At 38.6% G+C, this 21,215-nt stretch overlaps 2 protein-coding genes across 2 annotated transcripts; both read left to right on the top strand.

Annotated features, from left to right (window-relative positions):
• On the top strand, positions 1-15,065 carry LOC140763876 (adenine phosphoribosyltransferase 1-like). Its single transcript, XM_073102251.1, has 6 exons — positions 1-454; positions 558-668; positions 1,221-1,313; positions 1,421-1,570; positions 10,683-10,741; positions 14,750-15,065. The coding sequence occupies exons 1-6, from the start codon at positions 103-105 to the stop codon at positions 14,801-14,803; spliced, it is 819 nt and encodes a 272-aa protein (XP_072958352.1). The 5' UTR covers positions 1-102; the 3' UTR covers positions 14,804-15,065.
• A 136-nt stretch (positions 15,066-15,201) lies between these two features.
• On the top strand, positions 15,202-20,957 carry LOC140763875 (uncharacterized). The gene is made up of 4 exons (XM_073102250.1): positions 15,202-16,574; positions 17,666-17,954; positions 18,247-18,363; positions 18,468-20,957. The coding sequence occupies exons 2-4, from the start codon at positions 17,673-17,675 to the stop codon at positions 20,439-20,441; spliced, it is 2,373 nt and encodes a 790-aa protein (XP_072958351.1). The 5' UTR covers positions 15,202-16,574; positions 17,666-17,672; the 3' UTR covers positions 20,442-20,957.
• The last annotated feature ends 258 nt before the right edge of the window (positions 20,958-21,215 follow it).

Below are 21,215 nucleotides of genomic sequence, written 5' to 3' on the forward strand. Positions count from 1 at the left end.
TCCGCTCTTTCCACGAGCATCGTGACTTCGTGAGCGCACTATTTCAAAATCTGTGCGGGCTCCACCACCAACGTACCCAATTGGAACGCGAGAATAAGCCGTATGTCTTACTGGGGTCCACCACACTCGTCTCAGCGCCGCCTTGGTTCTCTTCACTTGGCGCAGAAACAGACTGGCTTCGGAATTTCGGATGCGATGCCTCTTTTAACACCTACCTCTCTCTTCTATTTGCAAACCCATTCGCATTCGCATTTCCATTTCCATTTCCAATTCAAATCCCCTTCTCCCCTCTTTTCCTCTCCTACTCTTCCTCCTCTTATCCGCTCCAAACCTCCTCGCTCCTTCATCTCCGTCGCCGCGAAGGTTATGGATTCCGCCGCCGATGACGGCCGCGACCACCGCCTCGATCGGATCGCATCGTCGATCCGCGTCATCCCCGACTTCCCCAAGCCTGGTGAGTTGGAAACCCCAGAGATGTCGGAATTCTTGGTTCGTTTTCTCGATTTCTTGGTTCGAATTGGTTTCTTGATCGATTTTTTGGGTGGGGATGGACACAGGGGTTATGTTTCAGGACATCACGACGCTTCTTCTTGATCCTAAGGCATTTCGGGATACGATCGATCTGTTCGTGGATAGATATGGAGATAAAGGAATCACCGTAGTCGCAGGTGAGTCGATCTTCTTGGCGTTGTTAATTCTTGGATGGGAAGTATGGTGGATTCTTTTGAAGTCCATGGGTGAGAGCGGCATGCATTGTTAATTATTCGATCTTTAGATGTTTTCTTGGCTTATTCGATTCTTGGATGAGTTTTCTCAGCTTTCCTTTCTAAGTCTATGAATGGAAGAACGTGTAATTCAATCTCGTTCCTGTAATCTCTGAATCATTTGGGCTTCTTTTATTCTCGGATGCGAGTGGAAAAACTTGTATGTTCAATTTCGTTTCCTTCAATCTCTATTTCTTTTCCGGTTCGGTGGCTGTCGGATGAAAATTGTGAGGTGCCCTTTGAATTTTTGTTCCTTTAACGTCTGAATCTTTTTGGCTTCTGTGCTTCTTGAATGAAAACTGCGAGGTTTCCTATGGGAATGGCAAACTTGTAATGTGAATAAGATCGTTCTGAATGGAATGTCAAAGTTTAGTCATCATTATGTCGCTTTTACATGAGCATGTAGAGATACTTGTTAATTTAGGTTTCTCATTTCCAATTATATGACGCAACTAGGTATTGAAGCAAGAGGATTCATTTTTGGGCCCCCTATTGCCTTAGCGATTGGTGCAAAGTTTGTTCCCATGAGAAAGCCAAACAAGTTACCTGGTATCTTTTCCTTGTACATATTTCCCTTCTACTATCTTGTTGAGTAGCCAGGACTCTGGATTGTGTTTGGTAGGTTTAACTAAAGTTCTATCTTTATGGTCCATTAGGTAAAGTCATTTCAGAAGAGTATTCTCTCGAATATGGTACAGACATAATGGAGATGCATGTAGGAGCTGTAGAACCAGGAGATAGAGTCCTTGTAATTGATGATCTTATTGCGACAGGAGGAACTCTATGTGCTGCCATCAAGCTTCTGGGTATTTATTAACTTTCTGCCTTCCACTTTGAATTTCTCGCAAATGTACATGATTGCTTGTGTTTCCATTCACTGTTCTGCTTTTTTTTTTCCCAGAAATATACAGAAATATCCTTTCTAAATTATTAAAAGAAAAGGCATTTATTTCAATTTAGCATTTTAATAGGTGAATAAGTGGAGATTCCTACCTGTCCTTCACCGTAGAGATCTTCTTTTAAGTTCATATTCCTTCTTAAGACTTGCTGGTTTCTTCTATGAATTTCACTTTTTTGGAGTGTCTAAAAGATTTTGCACCTGTCTTCTATTTATTCTCTTTTACTTAAGTTGTGGTTATGGTAATTGGATTTTTTGCTAATAATTCTTCACAAACCACTACTTAGCCTTTAGTCCTGTTGGATCTCTTCTTTTTTATGAGAAAAATAAGTCTATAAAATGGAAGGAGCAAGAGTTACTAGCGAATAAGACTAAATATTAGGAAGATGAGATTCCTTTTTGTAGTTCTTTTTTTTTTTAAAATTAGCTTCTGCAAGTTTGGAACTCAATATTTTATTAGGAACTATTTTAGAACATTAAAAACCTTTAGGTTTCGTTTACTTTAGGAATAAAATTAACTCTAGAATAAATATTCCTCTTTATTATTCCTAAAATGAGGTCTTTTTTCGGAGAATAACTATTCTTACGTTCACTTGTATTCTAGAACAATATTATACTAATTAACTTTGATGTGATATAAATTAAAATAATGGATGATGTGATTTAGACCACACCGAGTCATCTTGTGCATGGATACAACCTATGGACTTTTTTAATGTTTTGGTTTCTTAGTTTTTTTAAAGAATAAGAATTATGACTGTTGCGTTCGAATGCGGGGAGGTCTTGTTCGAACGCCTCTATACATTCGCAAATAGAAAGAACGCGAATTGCTCGTTTGAACGCAAGGAAGTCGCATTTGAATGCGCCTTTCAAATGCTTACATACATTCGCACATATAGAGAACGTAACTTGTCACTTCGAACGCGCTTGACGAAAATGTATTGTTTCTAGGTTTATCATTTGTTAGTTTTACTTGTTAGGTTAACTTTTTAATATGTGGAAGGCAACCTTATGGGAATAATTAAGGAATATTGAGTTAACCTTTCTTCTTCCTCTATTTTAAATCTTCTTCCTTTTTGTTATACCCTAGTTGTGTGCCATCTCAACGCCAGTTACCCCTAGCCTCAATCGGCTGTCGGACCCTCCCTACTCCTCGTGCAACCATTCCATCACCACCAACATCACTACCACTTGTCATCTCTACCTCCACTGTAGCTTTGCCTATTTTCGCTCTAACTGCAGTACGAATCTGCGAAAGGCGTAAATATAAAAAACGTAGATCAGGAAGATACGAAACAAATCCATCTGGTTTTGTAATTTTCTAGCTATGATATAATATTTAATGAATATTTTTCTCTGACTATGCAGATTGCTTCACTGCATCTAAGTTTGATCGAATAGCTGAGGTCAGTTCATAACAAGTGGTATCAGAGCTACCGTTCTTCGGACACCATGCTAACCAAATCCATGGTGTCAAGACCCAATGCTATCGAAGGAGAGGCCACAGATGTGGTCAGATCTGAGACAAACCCCAACTCACTGGTCGAGACTTCTCCATTAACTTCTTCCATCAATTTAGATCTGATCAAGATATTTGAGGACATAATGGATATGCAGCGAGTCGTGCAAGCGTTGGTGGAAGCAATTACTCAGGTCCTCTTGGGCACACCAAGGAGCACGACGACAAAAGAGCTTCTCGCTTGCACTTGATTGCACCACTGATGGAACCACCTCTTCATCAAAGGACATCGCCTCCACCACTCTGTGTTAGACTAGAGGAAGACCATGAGGACTTCCTGGGTGGTCAAGCCAGGGGGGCCCTTGCTGCCTACGTTGCCAGAAAGGCGTAACGTACCGGCGCTGACTTTTCACCGCAATCGAGCGCTGAATCCGCCTCACCACGCCTTGCTGCCTACGTTGCCAGAAAGGCGTAACGTACCGGCGCTGACTTTTCACCGCAATCGAGCGCTGAATCCGCCTCACCACGATAACGATGATGAACAGACGAATTATGAAGAACAGCAATCTCTCGATATCATCTTAGGGATGCTGGATTAAACCCAAGATAAAGAAGGCCCAACCGACATGAAAAAGAAGAACGCGGAGTGTGTGCGGGAACCATTCACCTCAACTTTCCACCCTTTAATGGAGGCGATCCGCTCGATTGGTCTATCAAGCGAAGCAATTCTTCGAGTACCAGCGAACATCTAATGCACAAAAGATGTTGCTAGTATCATTCCATCTCGAAGACACCGCCAATCGATGGTATTAAACCACAAACCGAGCTCTGCTCTATCGAACGTGGGAGGAGTTTGCCGATGCTATTTGCATCTGGTTTGACCCCTTTAGTTATGAAGATTTTCAAGCTGCTCTCACCAAGCTAATCCAAAAGATTACGGTGAGGGCATATTAAGGGGAGTTCAAGCGTTTTAGTAATTGAGTTCGGGGCTAGTCAGATTTCCAACTTAAGAGCACGTTCGTTGGCGCCCTTCGGCGGGTCATTCAAGCTGTACTGAAGGCTGCTCGACCAACCACATTGCTTGAGGCTTTTGTCATAGCTCAATTGATAGAAGAGAAGCTTAGGGAGCTTCAGTTGGCAGCAAAAAGGGGTTGGAGCACCATGTAGGTTAGAGGAGCGCCTCGACGAATCGCAACTGCACATTATGTGTCTGCGGCTCCACCGAGGACAACGGGTGTACGACTGCTTCCACAGCCACAACCAAAGGTGAGGGGACCTCCTCAACTCCCATGAGAAGACTTACTCAAGCCTAAGTTGAAGAAAAAAGAGCTAAGGGGCTGCGCTTTTATTGCGACGAATGATCAAGAAGCTTTAGAGAGCACCGAAAAGGTCCACATTGAGATCTCCATGCATGTCTACACCAGTGCCAATGCACCAAGGATGCTTTGAGTCGACGGCACTGTGATGAACCAAATCGTGCGAATTCTTATCGATATCAGGAGCACCCATAACTTCATAGATGAACGTGTAATAAAGAAGATAAGCATGACTATAGATGCTACCTCTGGGTTCGATGTAGCACTTGGAGATGGCACGACACTCTGAGCGAACGACATATGCTGAGGGGTTCTTTTGAAGATTCAAGGCAATTTTTTCACCTTAGATTTTCACTCGTTGGTCTTACGAGGGGTTGACATTATATTGGGTACCTAATGGATGTAAAATTTGGGCTCGATGTCCTTTGACTTTTCAGAGATATAAATGGATTTCAAGCAAAGTGACAAACGAGTGCGGTTAGATGGATTCTGACCACGACTTGGAGCCAAACATCAGTTGATGGTAGGGTTGCCAAGGGTTGGCTGCCATGGCTTTCTAATACAACTAGTCAAGAGCCAAGTGGACCATACAAATGAAGAAGTGTTTGCTGACCTGACCAGCTTGTTGAAAGAATTCAGCGAGGTGTTTAAAGAACCACCACATTGAGATTACTCTCGAAGTTAAGCCGGCTAATGTACGACCCTACCGGTACCGATTTGTGCAGAAGGAGGAGATCACAAGGCTTGTTAAGGAGATACTGGACAACCGAATCATCCAACCAAGCCGGAGCTTATACTCATCACCGGTGCTCCTAGTGTGGAAGAAAGATGACACATGACGATTTTGCGTGGACTACCGTGCACTCAATGCCATCACAGTGAAGGATAGGTATCCCATTCCTATCATTGAAGAATTCTTGGATGAGCTTTCGGGGGCCACTTATTTTAGCAAGTTAGACTTGTATGCTGGCTACCACTAAATTCGAGCGAGACCTAAGGATGTGTACAAGATCGCATTCCGCACATAAGACGAGTATTATGAGCTTAAGGTCATGCCTTTTGGACTCACTAATGCCCCCTCCACCTTCCAAAGGTTGATGAACGATGTCTTTAGGACGTTATTAAGGCGGTATGTGCTTGTCTTCTTTGACGACATCCTTGTATATAATCGCTCATGGAAAGAGCATCTTGTCCACTTCCGCGAAGTGTTGCAGATTTTGAAAGACAATAGATTGAAGGTTAAGGAGTTCAAGTGTTTACAGGGCCAGCCGAGAGTGGAATATCTCGACTACATATCTGCAGCGGGAGTGGAAGTCGATCCCTCCAAGGTGCAGAACATAGTGCAATGGCATATTTCAAAGACACTGAAGGAATTGCAGCACTTCCTTGGATTGATGGGCTATTACTGTCAGTTTGTTGCTAACTATGGCAAGATTGCCGCCTCTTTGACATCACTAATGAATGAGAGGAGTTCTAGTGGACAGAGGCAGCAACAAAGCATTTGAAGAATTGAAGAAGACAATGACCACGACGCCGGTGTTGGCGCTACCCGATTTCACTAAGCCTTTTGTCGTGAAATGCGACGCGTTAAGGGTTATAATTGGGGTTGTTCTTATGCATGATCAGAGGCTTGTGGCATACATGAGCAAGACGTTGTTGATAAAGAACCAGATGATGTCTACATATGAGCGAGAGATGCCAACTATTATCCATGTCGTCACCAAATGAAGATTGTATCTCATCGGGCGACAATTAGTGGTGTGTACTGACCAACAGAGACTTCCATATTTTCTTGGACAACAAATTCACACTCTGGCACAGCTGGGTGGCAAAATTGCTGGGTTACGACTACGAATTAGTGTACAAGAAAGGAATCAAGAATCGAGTCGTCGATACGCTATCACGGCAACCCGAACTGACCAATTTAGCCATGATTACGATCCCTTTTTTTTTTCCTTCCTTTCAAATATTAGGGCTGCATGTTTAGAAGATCCAGAGGTGAAGGAACTCATGAATAAGGTAAAGGATGGTCTACTACTAGACCAAGGGCGAGTGCAGGTACCGACCAACCCAAGCTGCGGTCACTTTGATTCGCCACTTCCACGGCACTCCTATGGCGGTGCATGAAGGAACATTCAGGATCTATAAGACGTCAACACAAAATTGTGTATGGGCAAAAGTGAGAAAATAAGTGCTATTCTATGTTCGAGCTTGTGAAATCTGTCAACGTGCCAAGGCAGACTTGACGGAACTGGCGGGGCTGCTCTAATCCCTACCGATTCCAGACCAGATTTGGGAAGATGTGACAATGGATTTCATTGAAGAACTTTTCCAGGTCAGGACATACATGATAATGGTGGTGGTTAATCAATCGACGAAGAGTGCGCACATTTTAGCTCTAGCGCATCCGAACACTGCGAAGAAGGCAGTAGCTCGGTTGCATGGCATACCGAGTTTTATAGTTTCAGACCGTGATCCAATTTTTATGAGTCTCTTTTGGCAAGAGTACTGCAAGCAGCAAGGTACTGAACTTAAAATGAGCTCGGCGTACCATCCGTAAATCGACAGGCAATTTGAAGTGGTTAATCGTTGCCTTGAGCAATATTTTGCGGTGCTTCGCCGGAGAGCAACGTAAGGTATGGCTAACATACCTACTTTGGGCAGAGTACTCATACAGCATGTCTCACCACAGTGCTATTGGGATGACACCTTTTGAGGAGTCTATGGACGCGTGCCTCCCACATTGCGGTCCTATGACCAACCAAGCGCACCGGAAAGTTCCAACATAGATAAAGTGCTCAAGCAGTTCAAGCTTCACTTAGTAGTGGGACAGAACTGAATGAAGCTAGTGTATGATCACAAACACTAGGATAGAAGCTTTGAAGTTGGCGATTAGGTCTATGTTTGACTCTAACCATATCGGCAAGTCTTGGTACGACTATTCAAAATCATAAATTAGCCCATCGTTTCTTTGGACCATTTTAGATTCTAGGGAAGGTGGGAGCTGTTGCATATAAGCTGGACTTACCCAAGTTGTTTCGAGTTTACCCGGTCTTCCATGTATCTAGCTGGAGAGCACAAGTTGGTCCAATTGAGCAGGTTGTGGCAGAACTATCTGAGCTCAAATTAGAGGCGACTGAGCTCGCTCTAGAAAAGGTCCTAGCACGAAGGAGGGTTAGACGCAATGAAAAAAATAGTCATGGAGGTGTTGGTGAGCTGGGCTGATTAGACACAAGATTGAGGCACATGAGACCCCAAGGTGACATTGATGGACCATTATCTCAGATTTGCACTTTGATGACAAAGTGAGGGGAAGCATAATAGAGTGATGTGATTTAGACCATACCTAGTTATCTTGTACATGGATATCTTATGGGCCTTTTTCATATTTAGGTTTCTTAGTTTTCTTGAAAAATAAAAATTCTGGCTATCGCATATGAACGCCTGCATGCATCCACAAATACAAAGGATGGAAATTGCCCGTTCGAATGCGAGGAAGTTGTATTTAAACGATTTGCACATACAGAGAACATAGCTTGCCTGTTTGAATGGGCCTAATCTCGTTGGATGTGCTCAGCGAGAATGTGCCGTTTCTAGATTTATCATTTGTTAGTTTTACTTGTTAGGTTAGCCTTTTTAATGTGGAAAGCAACCTTATGAGAATAATCAAGGAATATTGAGTTAACCTTTCTTCTTTCTCTATTTTAAAAGAAAATTTCTACGCTTTTGGTGCGGTTGGTGTGTATTTCTCCTTGCGTATAGTGGTGAGAATAATTTCTACTCTACCTTTATAAAAGTAAATGTATTATCACAACCTTTATGTATATGTAGACGGCATATTATTATAGGCGATCAAGGAACATATGATAAACATCCATGTTGACCACATCAAAGAGGACTTGTGATACATCTAATTAGAGTCTTTTCTTATTGCATTAATTATTTATTATTATTAAAATAAATTTTCTGTAGGTTGTGTTCGAATGTGGAAGAGGACGCGTTCAAACGCTTTTGCGAACGCCTAAATTAGGTTCCCAAAAACAAAGAATGCGAAATGTGCATTTGAACGCGGTCGGGTAGCATTGGAACGTCTGCATTAGATTCGCATCGACAGAGAACGCCTTTTGTACGTACGAATGTGGTCGGATGCGTTTGAATGCGATCGGCGGGAGTCCACTAGAATTAGGGTTAATAATTGTTATTTTGACTTGTTGGCTAGCTATAAAGGTACGAATGACAGCTAAAATCATTATACATTGGTTTCTTACTTCTCTATCTTTTCTCTAGTCTCTTTACTCTAATCTCTCTTCTCCCTCTTCACCAACCAGCCATCTCTACCGTTGGCAAGGTCTTTCCTAATTTCTAATCTCTCTTCTGTCCCTCTTTCTTGGGATCTCGACCACTTCTTCCCTTTTGTCTTTATCTCTTAAATTACATCAACTAGCCACCTTCATCTCCATTATCACCCATAACCCTATCATCCACTCAACTGTCATCACTACATCATCTGCACTAAATCGTAATTGTCCCAGTTGTAGTTTGAATCTACGAAGGGCATAAATATGAAAAACGTAGATCAATGAGTTATAGATCGATTCCACTTGGTTTTGTAATTTTCTGGCTATAAAAGAATATTTGGTGAATATTTTTTCTCGGTTGCGTGGACTACTTTCTGCAATCAATTCAGATCTTGAAAGGATCGTTTTATAGGCGACCTATCATTGGTATCAGAGCCAAGTTAACCTTGAATCTCTATTAATGGTGAAAACAAGAAAGATGACATCAATAAGAAGATCAATGCAGAACAAACCAATAAGGGAGGACTCAATCTACGATAACCCTAACCGAGAGGTCGATTCCTTTAGGGCGGCCACGGCAGGACCAAGTTAACCAATGCCCATGGGTGTGAACATGGGCTTGGCGGATGAAATTAGAGGCATGTTCTAAATATTGCTGCATAAGGTGGACGCAATGCAGAATGATCATAATGCTTTAAAGGAATATGTCATAAACCGATTGACTTCATCATCTCTTAAGACGAAGATCGGTGCCTCGAGAAGGACCAGCAGTACCGAATCGATACCCCACAGGTCCAGGTACGACATGCTAATGTCAATGATCATTTTTTACCTATTCCTACACATTATTATAGGCGATCAAGGAACATATGATAAACATCAATGTTGACCACATCAAAGAGGACTTGATCCTTGTTTATTTGTGATGGAGAAGACTGAAGTTGTTGTAGAAGAGAATTTATTATAGGACAAAGTTCTCCCACTTGACTGATCTAGCGATTCTCCACCTGTCTAGCCATCTAAACTTCTAAAGCATGGTTTGTTCGTAAATTGTTGGATGAAGTTATTTGAGAAATCTTGCTACTTGTTGCGCTTCTGTCTCAAATGAAGACCTATTTGATACCAATTTGGTGTAGCCAGCAAAGAAATATTGTAATCATTGTCAGAAAGTTGAAGGGAGAAAAGAGAAGAGAAAAAGTCTAATAAAACTAATAACTCTTTCTGTCTAAAATGATTTTCTCCATTATACACCACATACACTCTTGACAGAGAACAATCCGAAAACAAATTACAAAATTATTAGTGGAAATCCAATCTAGATAAGAAACTAAATAACTAGGAAAGACACTAGAAATAGGAAACCTACATAATTATTTGTTATTTGATAGTTAGAATCCTATGAAAATTAGGAAACGTTTGATTATATGGCTCCTATTTGAATTGGGAAATGCCTAATACTTGAAAGATCTAGATATTACTTGATTCTTAGATAGTTAGAAGATCTACATATTTGGAAGATTAGGATTTGTGAGAAACTTGTCCCCCACATTTTAGTTGGTTTCTATTTTTCTCCCACAAGCCAAGCAGGAATTATTGGATGCCTTATCCTTTCTCTTCTCAGGTGTACACATTTACAAACTGCCTTCCTTTTCCCTGGATTAACGCATTTGCATCACCAATGCTTATATCAACAAGTTGTGATGTCGACATTGCATAAATGATTTGACCTTATTGTCTGTGGTATAAATACTTTTCTTGATTTAGAATAAGTGGCACTCCAATGAGAAACTCTCAATTCAGAAATCAGTCAAAGGAAGTAATTAAAGTTTTAAGAAAAATGAATGTCTTTAATCTCGCACCACTGATTCCTATTTTTCAGTTTTTTTGGTTTGTCTATTCTGTAGTCACTCTCTGTATAATAGCATTGCTTTTGTTTGCACTTTGCAGAACGTGTTGGTGCAGAGGTGGTTGAATGTGCATGTGTTATTGAATTGCCAGAGTTAAAAGTAAGATATCCTTTCTCATTTTACTGCTACCTTTCAAATTCAGTTTTATGAAATAATTCTTTGTTAACTTCTGTTGATTGGACTGCAAGAGCAAAGAGAATGTGTTGTTACTCCTAATGTTAAGGAGAGCTGCTATAACAATGAACCAAGTACAGATAAATACAATCAACCTGATGAGCTCCCCAAATATATTACCATGTTATGTTGGATAGAACTTGGGTCTTATTCCTACTCAGTTTGTTAATCATCCAACTGACATGGTTCCATCACACGTGTGACTTAAAGACAATCTAATTTATGTAGTATTTCTTTATATATAGTGGGTTGGCTAGTTAGTTTTGATTTTTGACATCTCAATACTGTAGTTTCTTTTTCACTGGAAACCCAAGCAAATGTAAGAATTAGTCTATGTAAGATTTATTTTCTTACTGCAATAGATAATCATGCATCCATAGTAACAATTTTTTTTGGGTAAAGGAACTACTATTATATATATTTATTGGTTGAGGTATATTTTTATGACATTATGAGAACCAAGTTGTAAGATATATATATAAATGTAAATTACGAGGGTTACTAAAGCTATATTTCATTTATTTTTAGATACATAATGACTTTGTAAAATAGGGCTGACCCCGTCATAATCAAGCGACGCATTTTAATTTTAATGTAAACACTTAAACAGATATCAAATTAAAAATATAATTCAAGAAATATTTAATCTCAAGTTCAGCAAATTAAATAATTCAGCAAATATTTAATCTCAAATTAAATAATTCAGCTAATATTTAATCATAATTTCAGCAAATTAAATAATTCATCAAATATTTAATCTCAAATTCAGAAAATATTAAATCTTGATTTCAGCAAATTAAATAATTCAGCAAAAAACCATCTGAGTTTGGAAAGTTTTTACGTGAAAAGAAAATCAGTAAGTGAAAAAGGAGAGAGAAGAAAAAGAAGATATTAGAGAGTAGAAAACTAAATGGAAAAAACTAATTTAGCTGATTTTCATCGAAAAGAAGAGATTAGAGAAAGAGAGAGTGAAAGAAATTTAAAAACTAAGAGAAATAAAGAATTAAAATAAAAAATATATACTGGAGTTTGTTGGAGTTAGATTTGCATCACTGTTGCTAGATTATTCTCTTAAAAATAATGGTTATATGGTAAGGACAGAGAAAAAGAAAGGAGTAAAAGAGAGAGAAAGTGAGAAGAAAAGAGTGAAGAGAGGAAGAGAGAGAAGAAAAAATTGATGAGAGAAAAAGTGAGTTCTGGGGACCCTGGGTTGGATTTGGGTTAAATCCATAATGAATCTAGCCCAGTTTAACCAAATTCTACCGATTCTGGCAAATCCCAATCATTTGGTTTGGATCGGTTGATCCGGTGAACCTTAGTCAAATATCGACTCAATAGATCCATTGTCATGTATAAAGCTCGTCTAATTTCTCAAGGCTTTGCTCAGGGATACAAGATAGACTATGATTAAACATTTGCTTCTGTTGCTCAAATCATGGTTCGTCAGATCGGCCGAACCTGATCCTGATCCAGGCCCGATCTAATTCTCACATCTCTTTTTTATTCTTTCTTTTCACTCTCTCTCTTACTCTCTTTTTTTTCACTTTCTTTTTTATTCTTCTTACCATATAACTATTGTTTCTCTTACGGAGAGATTTAGCTCCAGCAAACTATAGTTTTTCATTTTTTTTTTCTACTCTCTTTTTCTTCTTCACTGCACCATGGTTTTTCATTTTTTTGTTTGATTTTTTTCCAACCACTCTCTTTCTAATCTCCTTTTCTTTTCAATTTTTTTTGCACCATAGTTTTTATTTTTTTTATTTTTAGTAAACTTTTTTCTAAATTTTTAGAAGTTTTTCTGCATTTTTAAATATTTAGAATATTACGTAATTAAAAAGTCTGATCCAATCCAGGCGACCGGTACGACTGATCTGGCTGATATGTATCGTTTCTTCAAAAGACCAATCACGATCCCGATTTTTTGAACTTTGGTTCAAATGACTTCTAGTTGCAAGTAGCTTCTACATCAGATGGACGTAATTACTAGGTTTCTTCATGATTTTTTTGACAAGGTGTATATGGATAATTCTCCACTTGGTTTCCCCGTTTTCTGACGTCATATTTGTTAACCCCAATGAGCCATTTATGGGCTCAAGCTAGCTCCTCATGCCTAGATTGATTAACTACGTAGTGTTATCAAAGACTACAAATTTCATGAAAGCCTCTCTAAGCTATCCATGTATTCAGCTCAGGGTTGAGTACTCCTTTTATATGCCGATGATATAATTATCACCAGAGATGACTTAGCAGCATCTTTGTCGTTAGTTTGAAATGAAGGATTTTGATCCTCTTTTGTACTTTCTCAGTCATCTCATGGTTATCTACTATTCTTACATGTATTACAAATATTCTCAATCGTTCTATCATCACTGACATTTGTCCCGCTACTAATAGTTAAGCTTCATATGAAGCTTCAGCCTGATAATGACCAGCTTCCTATAAATCTAAGTAGATATTGTCAACTGGTCGGGACACTCATCTACCTGACCATTACCCAACCTGATATCTCATGCAATTGGTCTTGTCACTTAATTTATGTAGCCTTTTTTTATTTGCCATTTATACTGTTTTTATGTGTATTCTTTAATACTTTTGAGGCACTATTACTCTCTCTCTCGTCATGTGATCGACTTCTATCTTGGCACCGTAGATTTATTCTGATGTAGATTATATTGGTGACAAGTCTGATCGAAAGTCTAGGACTAGCTTTTGTATTTTTCTAGGAGACTCCTTAATTTTCTAGTGTTGCAAGAAGCAAAATGTTGTGTCTGTCTCCAGTATTGAGTATGAGTATCGTGCTATGTGCGCTGAAGCTAAAAAATTGTTTGGCTCCGTCACTTCCTTGGTGACATGGGTGTTCTCTTGCCCTTCCCAACTCCTCTTTATGTTGATAATGATAGTTTAAAAGACTTGTTGAGATTGAATTTGATATGTACTATACTTGCTAGGAATACCAAGTTAGTATTATTTCTCTCCATTGCCTTAACACTGAGGAGTATATTGCTCATTTCTTCACAAAATCTCTTTTCATTTTGCTTTTTGAGTATCTAGTTAATAAACTCTTAGTTTATGATTCATCTTGAGTTTGAGAGGAATATTAAAATTATTATAGTTATATTTTATTCATTTTATGTAGATACATTGTGGCTTTGTATAAATTGGGCTAAGGCCCTCTCTTTCTTATCAAGCAATATATTTTCACCCAAACTTCTCCTTTTTCTTTCTCCTTTCTCTCTCAACCCACTTTAGGATTAAGTCTTGTATTGTTTTATAAATCAAAAAAATGTTAGTTGTTATTATCAAATTATTACCGAAGTGCAAGTACATATGAGGGAGACAACTTTCATATTCTTTGGGAAGGGAGGATATATATTCGATAATTTTATAGTGAAAGGGAGAAGAGTGATACATAATAACTAGTTAGGACTTAGAAGACAATTTTGCTGGTGTGATGGTATTAGGAAAAGATGACAAAACACAGGAATATGAGATGCTAAGGTGAAGTCCAGAACTTTGTAGAAGGTATGTCAGGAGTGAGGATATAGCTGTATTAGCAGCCTAACTATTTTGCTAGCCTTTTTTTTTTTAAACTTTTTGTTTTTCATTTTACATCATTTCCTTAGAAGGTACTTTTGATGATTTTTTACAGATCAGTTTTTTTTTTGGTTAAGAGACCAATCTGTTTAGCTCCAAGATCTGTGATAGGAACTCTAAATGTACTAGATAATTAATTATTATTTTTGCATGATGTAGCCGTTTATGAGATAAACATCAATTTCCAGTCAAAGATCAACAATTTTGATTGCACAATAAACTTCACTTTGGTAGCTTTGCTTCTCGTCATAGTGATTGTTCTTCATATATTTATTTACATGAATATAAATTAACTGCTTGATATTCATAAAAGAAAAATTCACTGCTTGACTCATGCAGGGCCGAGAAAAGCTAGGGGACAGGCCGCTCTTTGTACTTGTAAAATCAGTCTGAGCGACGTTGCTTATTTCGAGGTTTCATCAAATTGCTTCCTTGGGCATTACATGCTGAAGTATCTCCAAACAAACAAGTCTTAAATAAGGTTTGGTAATGATGTTTCCTCATTAATTTGTATGTCGTGTTTGAAGGACACAACCAGGGTAAGAGGGTAAGCACAAGTCGTGTTATGTTCTTTTCCCTATCTGGAAAATGTACTTTTACTGGTCATTTGTTTGACGAAGCTTTTAGTGGACTTCATTGGCGGTGCTTTTATTCATTCATTCTTGCTGATAATTGTGTCTTTCAGCAGTGGTGTAGCATTTAAAACTGAATGCTTGTGTTTCTGCAATATGGCTAACTTAAGCAGATAGCCTAACCCTGAGGATTAATCCTGTATGTGTTAGGCTGGAAACAGATGGCTAATAGTTGGGAGAGGATTCTGGAAGGTAGGTTTGCAGATGGATCGTTGCCAGGTCTGTGGGAGGGAGCTTCACCAGGAGGACACGAAGTTAACATGCCATATTCTTTTCTTTTCTTGAAAATAGAATAGAAAAGAAAAAAAAGTCATAACTCTTCACAATCAAGAAAAGAGTAATATCATAAAGTCGAAACATGTGCATGCATCTTGAAAACTAATATCATGAATGTAACGAATCGTATTGTTCGATTTTCAAATAATGTTGGTCAGAGAAGCATGCATTCTATACGAGTTCTCTGCGCTTAAGTGCAAATTTCTAAAGTTTATCTGCTGCTACCTGCTGTTGGCTGTTCCAAATATACAAGAGTCGAGTTGTCCATAGATCAAATGAAGCAGCATAATGATCTCCATTTCTCCAGTATCGCACTTTAGGTCCTCTTATCTCTATTTCTTCTTGTAGGGTCAGCAAAGTGAAGTTGTGTATGGCATCAGGTCTCTGGCATTCGATGTTAGCGTCAGGTGCAAGCAGTTACCGAGAGTTCTAAATTTAAGTTACAGATACTTAACTACGGTTTAATACCTCCCTTCCTTCTTGCTTTGGAGTGTATTGCAAGCAGATACCGTTGGCAACTTTCACGTTTACAAGTTATTCGCTTCAGTTACACATACGCGACCTCTAAAGCAACAAATTAGTGGTAATTTTACTGAAATCCACACAAGGGGATCGAAACCAAATTATTTACAATAGTTGGTTTACATTTTATTCACATTTTATGCAAATACATAGATTTCAAGGTGTATATTTCAAAAGTAATAATCCAAAAGTGGTGAGAACCTACTTAGAGAACCATGATTCTAAAAAGAGAAGAAATTATGAAAGTTTGTTGGAGGTTTTGACCAAATCAACCCTCTTTTATAGTTTATTTATTTAAATAAAATGCTAAAACGTTCGATAGTCCAGTATTTTATTTAGAACTATAGTAAAATAATATTTTTTAAATTAAGTTTGGGGGTGTAAATCATTTTGGTAAACAAAATTGAGAACCGTCTAGTTTGGTGTAAAAACTCTAATGACACATTACAGTTTGGTACGTGGCTTTAAAAATCCCGCACGACGTGGAGACTGGGGAGTAGGTGATTTGCTCCTGGAAGGACGATGGACGTGTATGCGGCTAATCCGCCCCACCACCTGGCCAGCTTTGGGTATAAGCGTGAGAATAAAATATAAAACGACGTTTTTCTGGGTTACGGGGGGGTTTCCTTTTTGTACTTCCTGAAAAGTGGAAACCATCGTCAAAGCATAACCCTCCTCGGCTTCTCTGCCTTCTTACGCAATCCATCCTCTTCTTCTCCTCTCCTCCGTCTTCGGTAAATAGTTCTCCCCTTCGGTCTCCTTCTCTCTTGTACTTGTAGTGATCTCATCTGCTCTCGTTACGGTTTCCATCTACTTGTTCGTTGCATCTGTATCTGTATCTGTATTTTGCTGGGCTACTTCTTCCGATCAGTTCGTTCTTGCAATTTTTATGGAAATCTGTAGGTTTATTTATTTATGTATTTATTTTTGGATCATCTCGCATGATGTATAATTCCAATGCGGCTTTTCTTAGATTTTCTAGAATGAATCACCTGGAATAGTTGCTATTACTTGGGTTCTGTGTGGTTTTATTTCGTTTGCAGAGGGATGTACTAGAAGAGGTAGAGTAAGAGATTATTGCACGTAAGAGTATATTAGATTTATTTGCGCATGTCTAAAAAATATAATATGGTGCACTAGTAGCACAAAGTTTGTGTAGGAGAAATTAGTACTATATAGTGCAAGGATCCGTATTTTGTTCTTTGGGTTTCAAGGGTTTTCTTTTCTGTTTGAGTAATCAGTTTCCTAAATTTGTCTGTCGTAGATTTTCTCATTGTGAGTTGAGACTTGTCTATACTGAATGACATTAATCAGCACAGAACACAGCAAGAGCTGTAGCAATTTAGAGCAGGATGGGTTTCAGAGAAGTAATGGATGAATCAAATCGCTATCTGTTTCTGGCTATCAGATTATGTGTGTTTGGTAATAGTTTTATAATATAAGTTAGTTCTCGCTTACAAATGTTGCACACTTTTTAATATATGAATTAGGAAGTGGTGATAAACATTTAAATTGATGCTGTTCAAGTTCTTCGTACATGACAATTAAGGATAAAATAACAGATCTCATTACTTTTAGAATAATCCCTTTGTATAGACTATAGAAGTATCCATCTTCCATCAATAAATTTTTTTTACATCTGATATTTCATACTACATGTATGTGGTTCCTGTGCAATTAACATCATTGATTTGATTCTCCATTTGCAAGAATTTGCCTCTCAACTACTAATATAGAGATTTCCTAGAATTTATACTTCATAGGGATGTTCCTTTATTGTCCCGTGAACTGTTATTTTTAATAATCTTGTTGGAATGCTTGCAAGGTACTTCATGGATAACGAGGAAAACAATTTCCATATAGACTCTTCAGTTATTCTGGGTGCAATTTTCATGTGTAACCGCATGACAAAGAAAGAATGCTTCCAGCGGAAAGTTTTTGGCCTTCCGTCTCGTCTTGCTAATTTTATAAAGAAAATTAAAGCTGGTATGGTTTTATTTTTGTTTGAGCATGAGGAGAGAAAACTTTATGGAGTGTTTGAGGCAACTTCAGATGGTGCGCTGAATATTATGCCTGATGCATTCACCTCATCAGGGAAAGCTTACCCTGCTCAGGTATGGTAACGTGCTCTGCTTTGGTCTTGCAATTTGTAGTATTTAGTTATAGGTATTTTAATGTAAATTTCCTTTGATTGATTTTTCACATCCTGTATGCTTAAAAAGATTTATTGTTGTGTTTTTATAACAGATGCATTTTTATATTGATTAATTATGTGCTATACAGTAACTATATTTAGATGATCTTTTGTTTCAAGTAATCTTTTTAAGTTTCCTTTTTGCATCAGTGGCTTCCATTTTATCTTGATATGAAGTTTGGGTTAACTAGTTATGAATTATTTGAATTCAGATTCTTTTCAAAAGGATTTGGTTTTGCAAGCCATTGTCTGAAGATGAATTTTGTGGTGCTATCAGTGAGAACTATTTTGCGCCTTACAAGTTTAACTTTGGTTTGAAATATGAGCAGGTATGCTCCTCTCCTATGTACTTGATATTTTCGTTCATTTTGATATATCCTGATTGTTTAAGCTTTTAATTGATGTGAATTTGTTGATTGACTTTTGAGTATAGGTTTCCAAGCTTATTCAGTTGTTTTCCTTAAAGAAGATCAGAATACAACCATACCAGAGGCCAGGAATACCCTATGACGTCGTAAGACAGCTTGATATATCTTACCCAGATAATGCTAGGGAAATAGAAAATAACAGGTCAATTAGGTTAAATTCAGATGAACATAAGGCTATTTTAGCATCAGAAGATTCAAGGTGTAGGTCTCAGCATGAATTATACCAAATGGTGTCGTGTGGAACCAGGAGATTACCTGATATTGGGTGTTCAGCATCAGAAAGTGACCATGCTCCTAGGGTTCACTTTCCCGTAACTACGTCTTATGATCATGGTTATTGCCATACGGTCCAAGGTCATGGAGTTGAATTTTCCTCTGCACCTTTAGGTATGAGATCTCCTTTATTCGGTCAAGAATTAAGTTCCTACCCTAGGTCTTTTATTAAAACACATTTTCATGGTACTAGAAATCAACTGACACTACAGTCTGACCCCAAGACCCTTAATTTGCCTATGTTGAACTCCCAGACCCACAAAGTCATTACTTCTAACAGACAAGAAGCAAAGAACAGGACATTTTTCCCATCTTATGAGTCTTCCAAGGTCGGTATACCTTTCCTAGGTTCTGAAAGTTCTGCTAGTCTGCAAGGCAACAAGCGTGCATCCTTTCCTGACTTCAGAGACCCTGTTACTAAGTGTGTACCAGCGCAAGAGATAAGTGCAAGACAGAGTGCCGAGACAACCTTACGGACGAACTCAGGCAGTGCTCAATATTACCAGCACAGATCTGAAAAGGAAGATGATGTGAGAAAGCAGTACTGCATGATGGGGTCAACCCCTGACTATATACCTCTAGCAGAGGACCGCATGTTAGTTAATAGTAATAGCACATCGTCCAACTTACTGTACAATATATCAGACGATCTATCTGATATGCAAAAGAGCTACTTTTCAGATTCTGAGTGTTACAATGACTATGACGAGCTGACACCTAAATACCTAACACATGATAAACAGTATGAATATCTTTCACCTGCTGTGAATTCCACTCTCCATTCAGATAACGAGCAGAGACGAGCTAGTGTGTTTTCTCGCATATCAAAGACGTCACAAGCCAGTTGGAAAAAGAACATCATAAACACACCAGAAGCAGGTCTCTCACTGGATCAGCTGTTGAATGTCTTGTCCAACAGGAGAGACCTGTGGAGTAAGGTAACCAAATCAATGGGCAAACATCGGAGCATGTGGAATGATGAGCAAATTTTTGAGCCCCCATTGGATGAGGAATCAGTTGGAGTTTCTTTAGATAGCGACATGGAAGGAGAAAGTGTGGCAACTGTTAAAGAACGTAGTGAGCTTCCTTTCTTGAATTTTAAGCGTAGAAGAAAGGTTTCAGAGGAGGAAGCTGGAAGCGAAATGCATCACAACAGTGATAGTAACAAGAATGAGGGATCTATGAAGAAGAGAAGGCGACTCGTGAGGCCATCCTTCCTTGGAGAGGAAATCCGAACTCTGCAAGTTTCCTCCAAAAATTTTGTTAGTGGCTGTGGACTGGTTAAAGATAACCAGGTAAAATCGAATGAAAATAAGGACTCAGACCCATCAACCACAAGACGTGAAGATATCGGAAATAAGAATAATTCAGTATCAAGCATCTGTCCAAGTTCTGTAGCTACTGATGATTTGGAAGTTAACCTGGAGGGATTGAGAACTTGCAGGAATAATATATCCAGTGGCTGCATGGGGCAGCTTTCAGTAGAATTTTCTGCTGATCTTTCAAACGCTTTTACTTTGCATGTTGAAGGTCTAGACGAAAAGGTTAACCAATCTCAAGCAGGAAGCTGCGAGCAATCTGTACTGCAAAATGAAAGTGTTCATGGAGACGAAGAATGCAATAAAGTTGAAATAGATGTACTTCCTTTGGTTGACAGAAGCAAAACTGAGCCGGTGGGTTTACATCCACTCGATGCCGGGGAATAGTAGACTCATGAAATGACCGTCAACAAGCCTCCTGACATAGTTTTGTTTTTGATGTCTATGTAAACCAGAACCGGCAGATTGGAGGGGACTGCCTTATGAAGAACATATATGACATCCAGCAGTTCGTTTAATAACTTTGTTCTTGGATTATTAGTACCCAGTCTTAAGAGAAGAAAGTCGTCTATCTGGTTATATAACAGTCTGGACGCCTAAAGTTGTTGACGGGAGCCAAACCTCAAGTGCTTGCGTATTTTGTATGTTCTGTGGCCTGTTCTTACACAGTTTTAGCATTGCCTCTTACCTCTACTTCCACAGGTATCATGGCGTACATCTAATCGTATTCAGATTTGACCAGAATCTATGTCAGTCAGTGAGTCACTCTGATGATCTTGTAAATGCGCAATGACTTGATTGTTTAAATTCTTGTGTAGTGCGCTTTGGCATTAGGTGTACATCTAAGTGAAGAAAGCAACAAAAAAGTGTTAGTGTTATTAATTCCTCTTTATCAAAGGATTATGATGGTATAAAATGTACTAGAGTCTTGTATGGATGACTCGACATGAACTTTTGTAAAGTGCTTCGAATTGCTATATATATATATATATATTAGTAGGCAATTGTCGAATATTATTTCTTTCCTATAGCAGTTCTTTTGAGTTCTACTACCAGTAGTTTTTATGAACTGTGAAGATGAAGGCAGCATTGTATGGTAGAGCACTACTTGAACAAGGGAAAAGAAAATAGTACATCTCATATTTGGAGAGAGGCAATTGG

Source organism: Typha angustifolia, chromosome 7, assembly GCF_048772165.1.
Source record: "Typha angustifolia cultivar Huaian chromosome 7, ASM4877216v1, whole genome shotgun sequence".
NCBI lineage: Eukaryota > Viridiplantae > Streptophyta > Magnoliopsida > Poales > Typhaceae > Typha > Typha angustifolia.

What these genes read in the sequence shown, in the direction of transcription:
- LOC140763876 (XM_073102251.1), top strand. Translation starts at nt 103, where the DNA reads ATGTCTTACTGGGGTCCACCACACTCGTCTCAGCGCCGCCTTGGTTCT. An exon ending in CCCCGACTTCCCCAAGCCTG is followed by an intron (nt 455 to 557) that starts GTGAGTTGGAAA and finishes GGATGGACACAG; the next exon opens with GGGTTATGTTTCAGGACATC. An exon ending in AGGAATCACCGTAGTCGCAG is followed by an intron (nt 669 to 1,220) that starts GTGAGTCGATCT and finishes TGACGCAACTAG; the next exon opens with GTATTGAAGCAAGAGGATTC.
- LOC140763875 (XM_073102250.1), top strand. Translation starts at nt 17,673, where the DNA reads ATGGATAACGAGGAAAACAATTTCCATATAGACTCTTCAGTTATTCTG. An exon ending in GGAAAGCTTACCCTGCTCAG is followed by an intron (nt 17,955 to 18,246) that starts GTATGGTAACGT and finishes ATTTGAATTCAG; the next exon opens with ATTCTTTTCAAAAGGATTTG. An exon ending in TTGGTTTGAAATATGAGCAG is followed by an intron (nt 18,364 to 18,467) that starts GTATGCTCCTCT and finishes TTTTGAGTATAG; the next exon opens with GTTTCCAAGCTTATTCAGTT.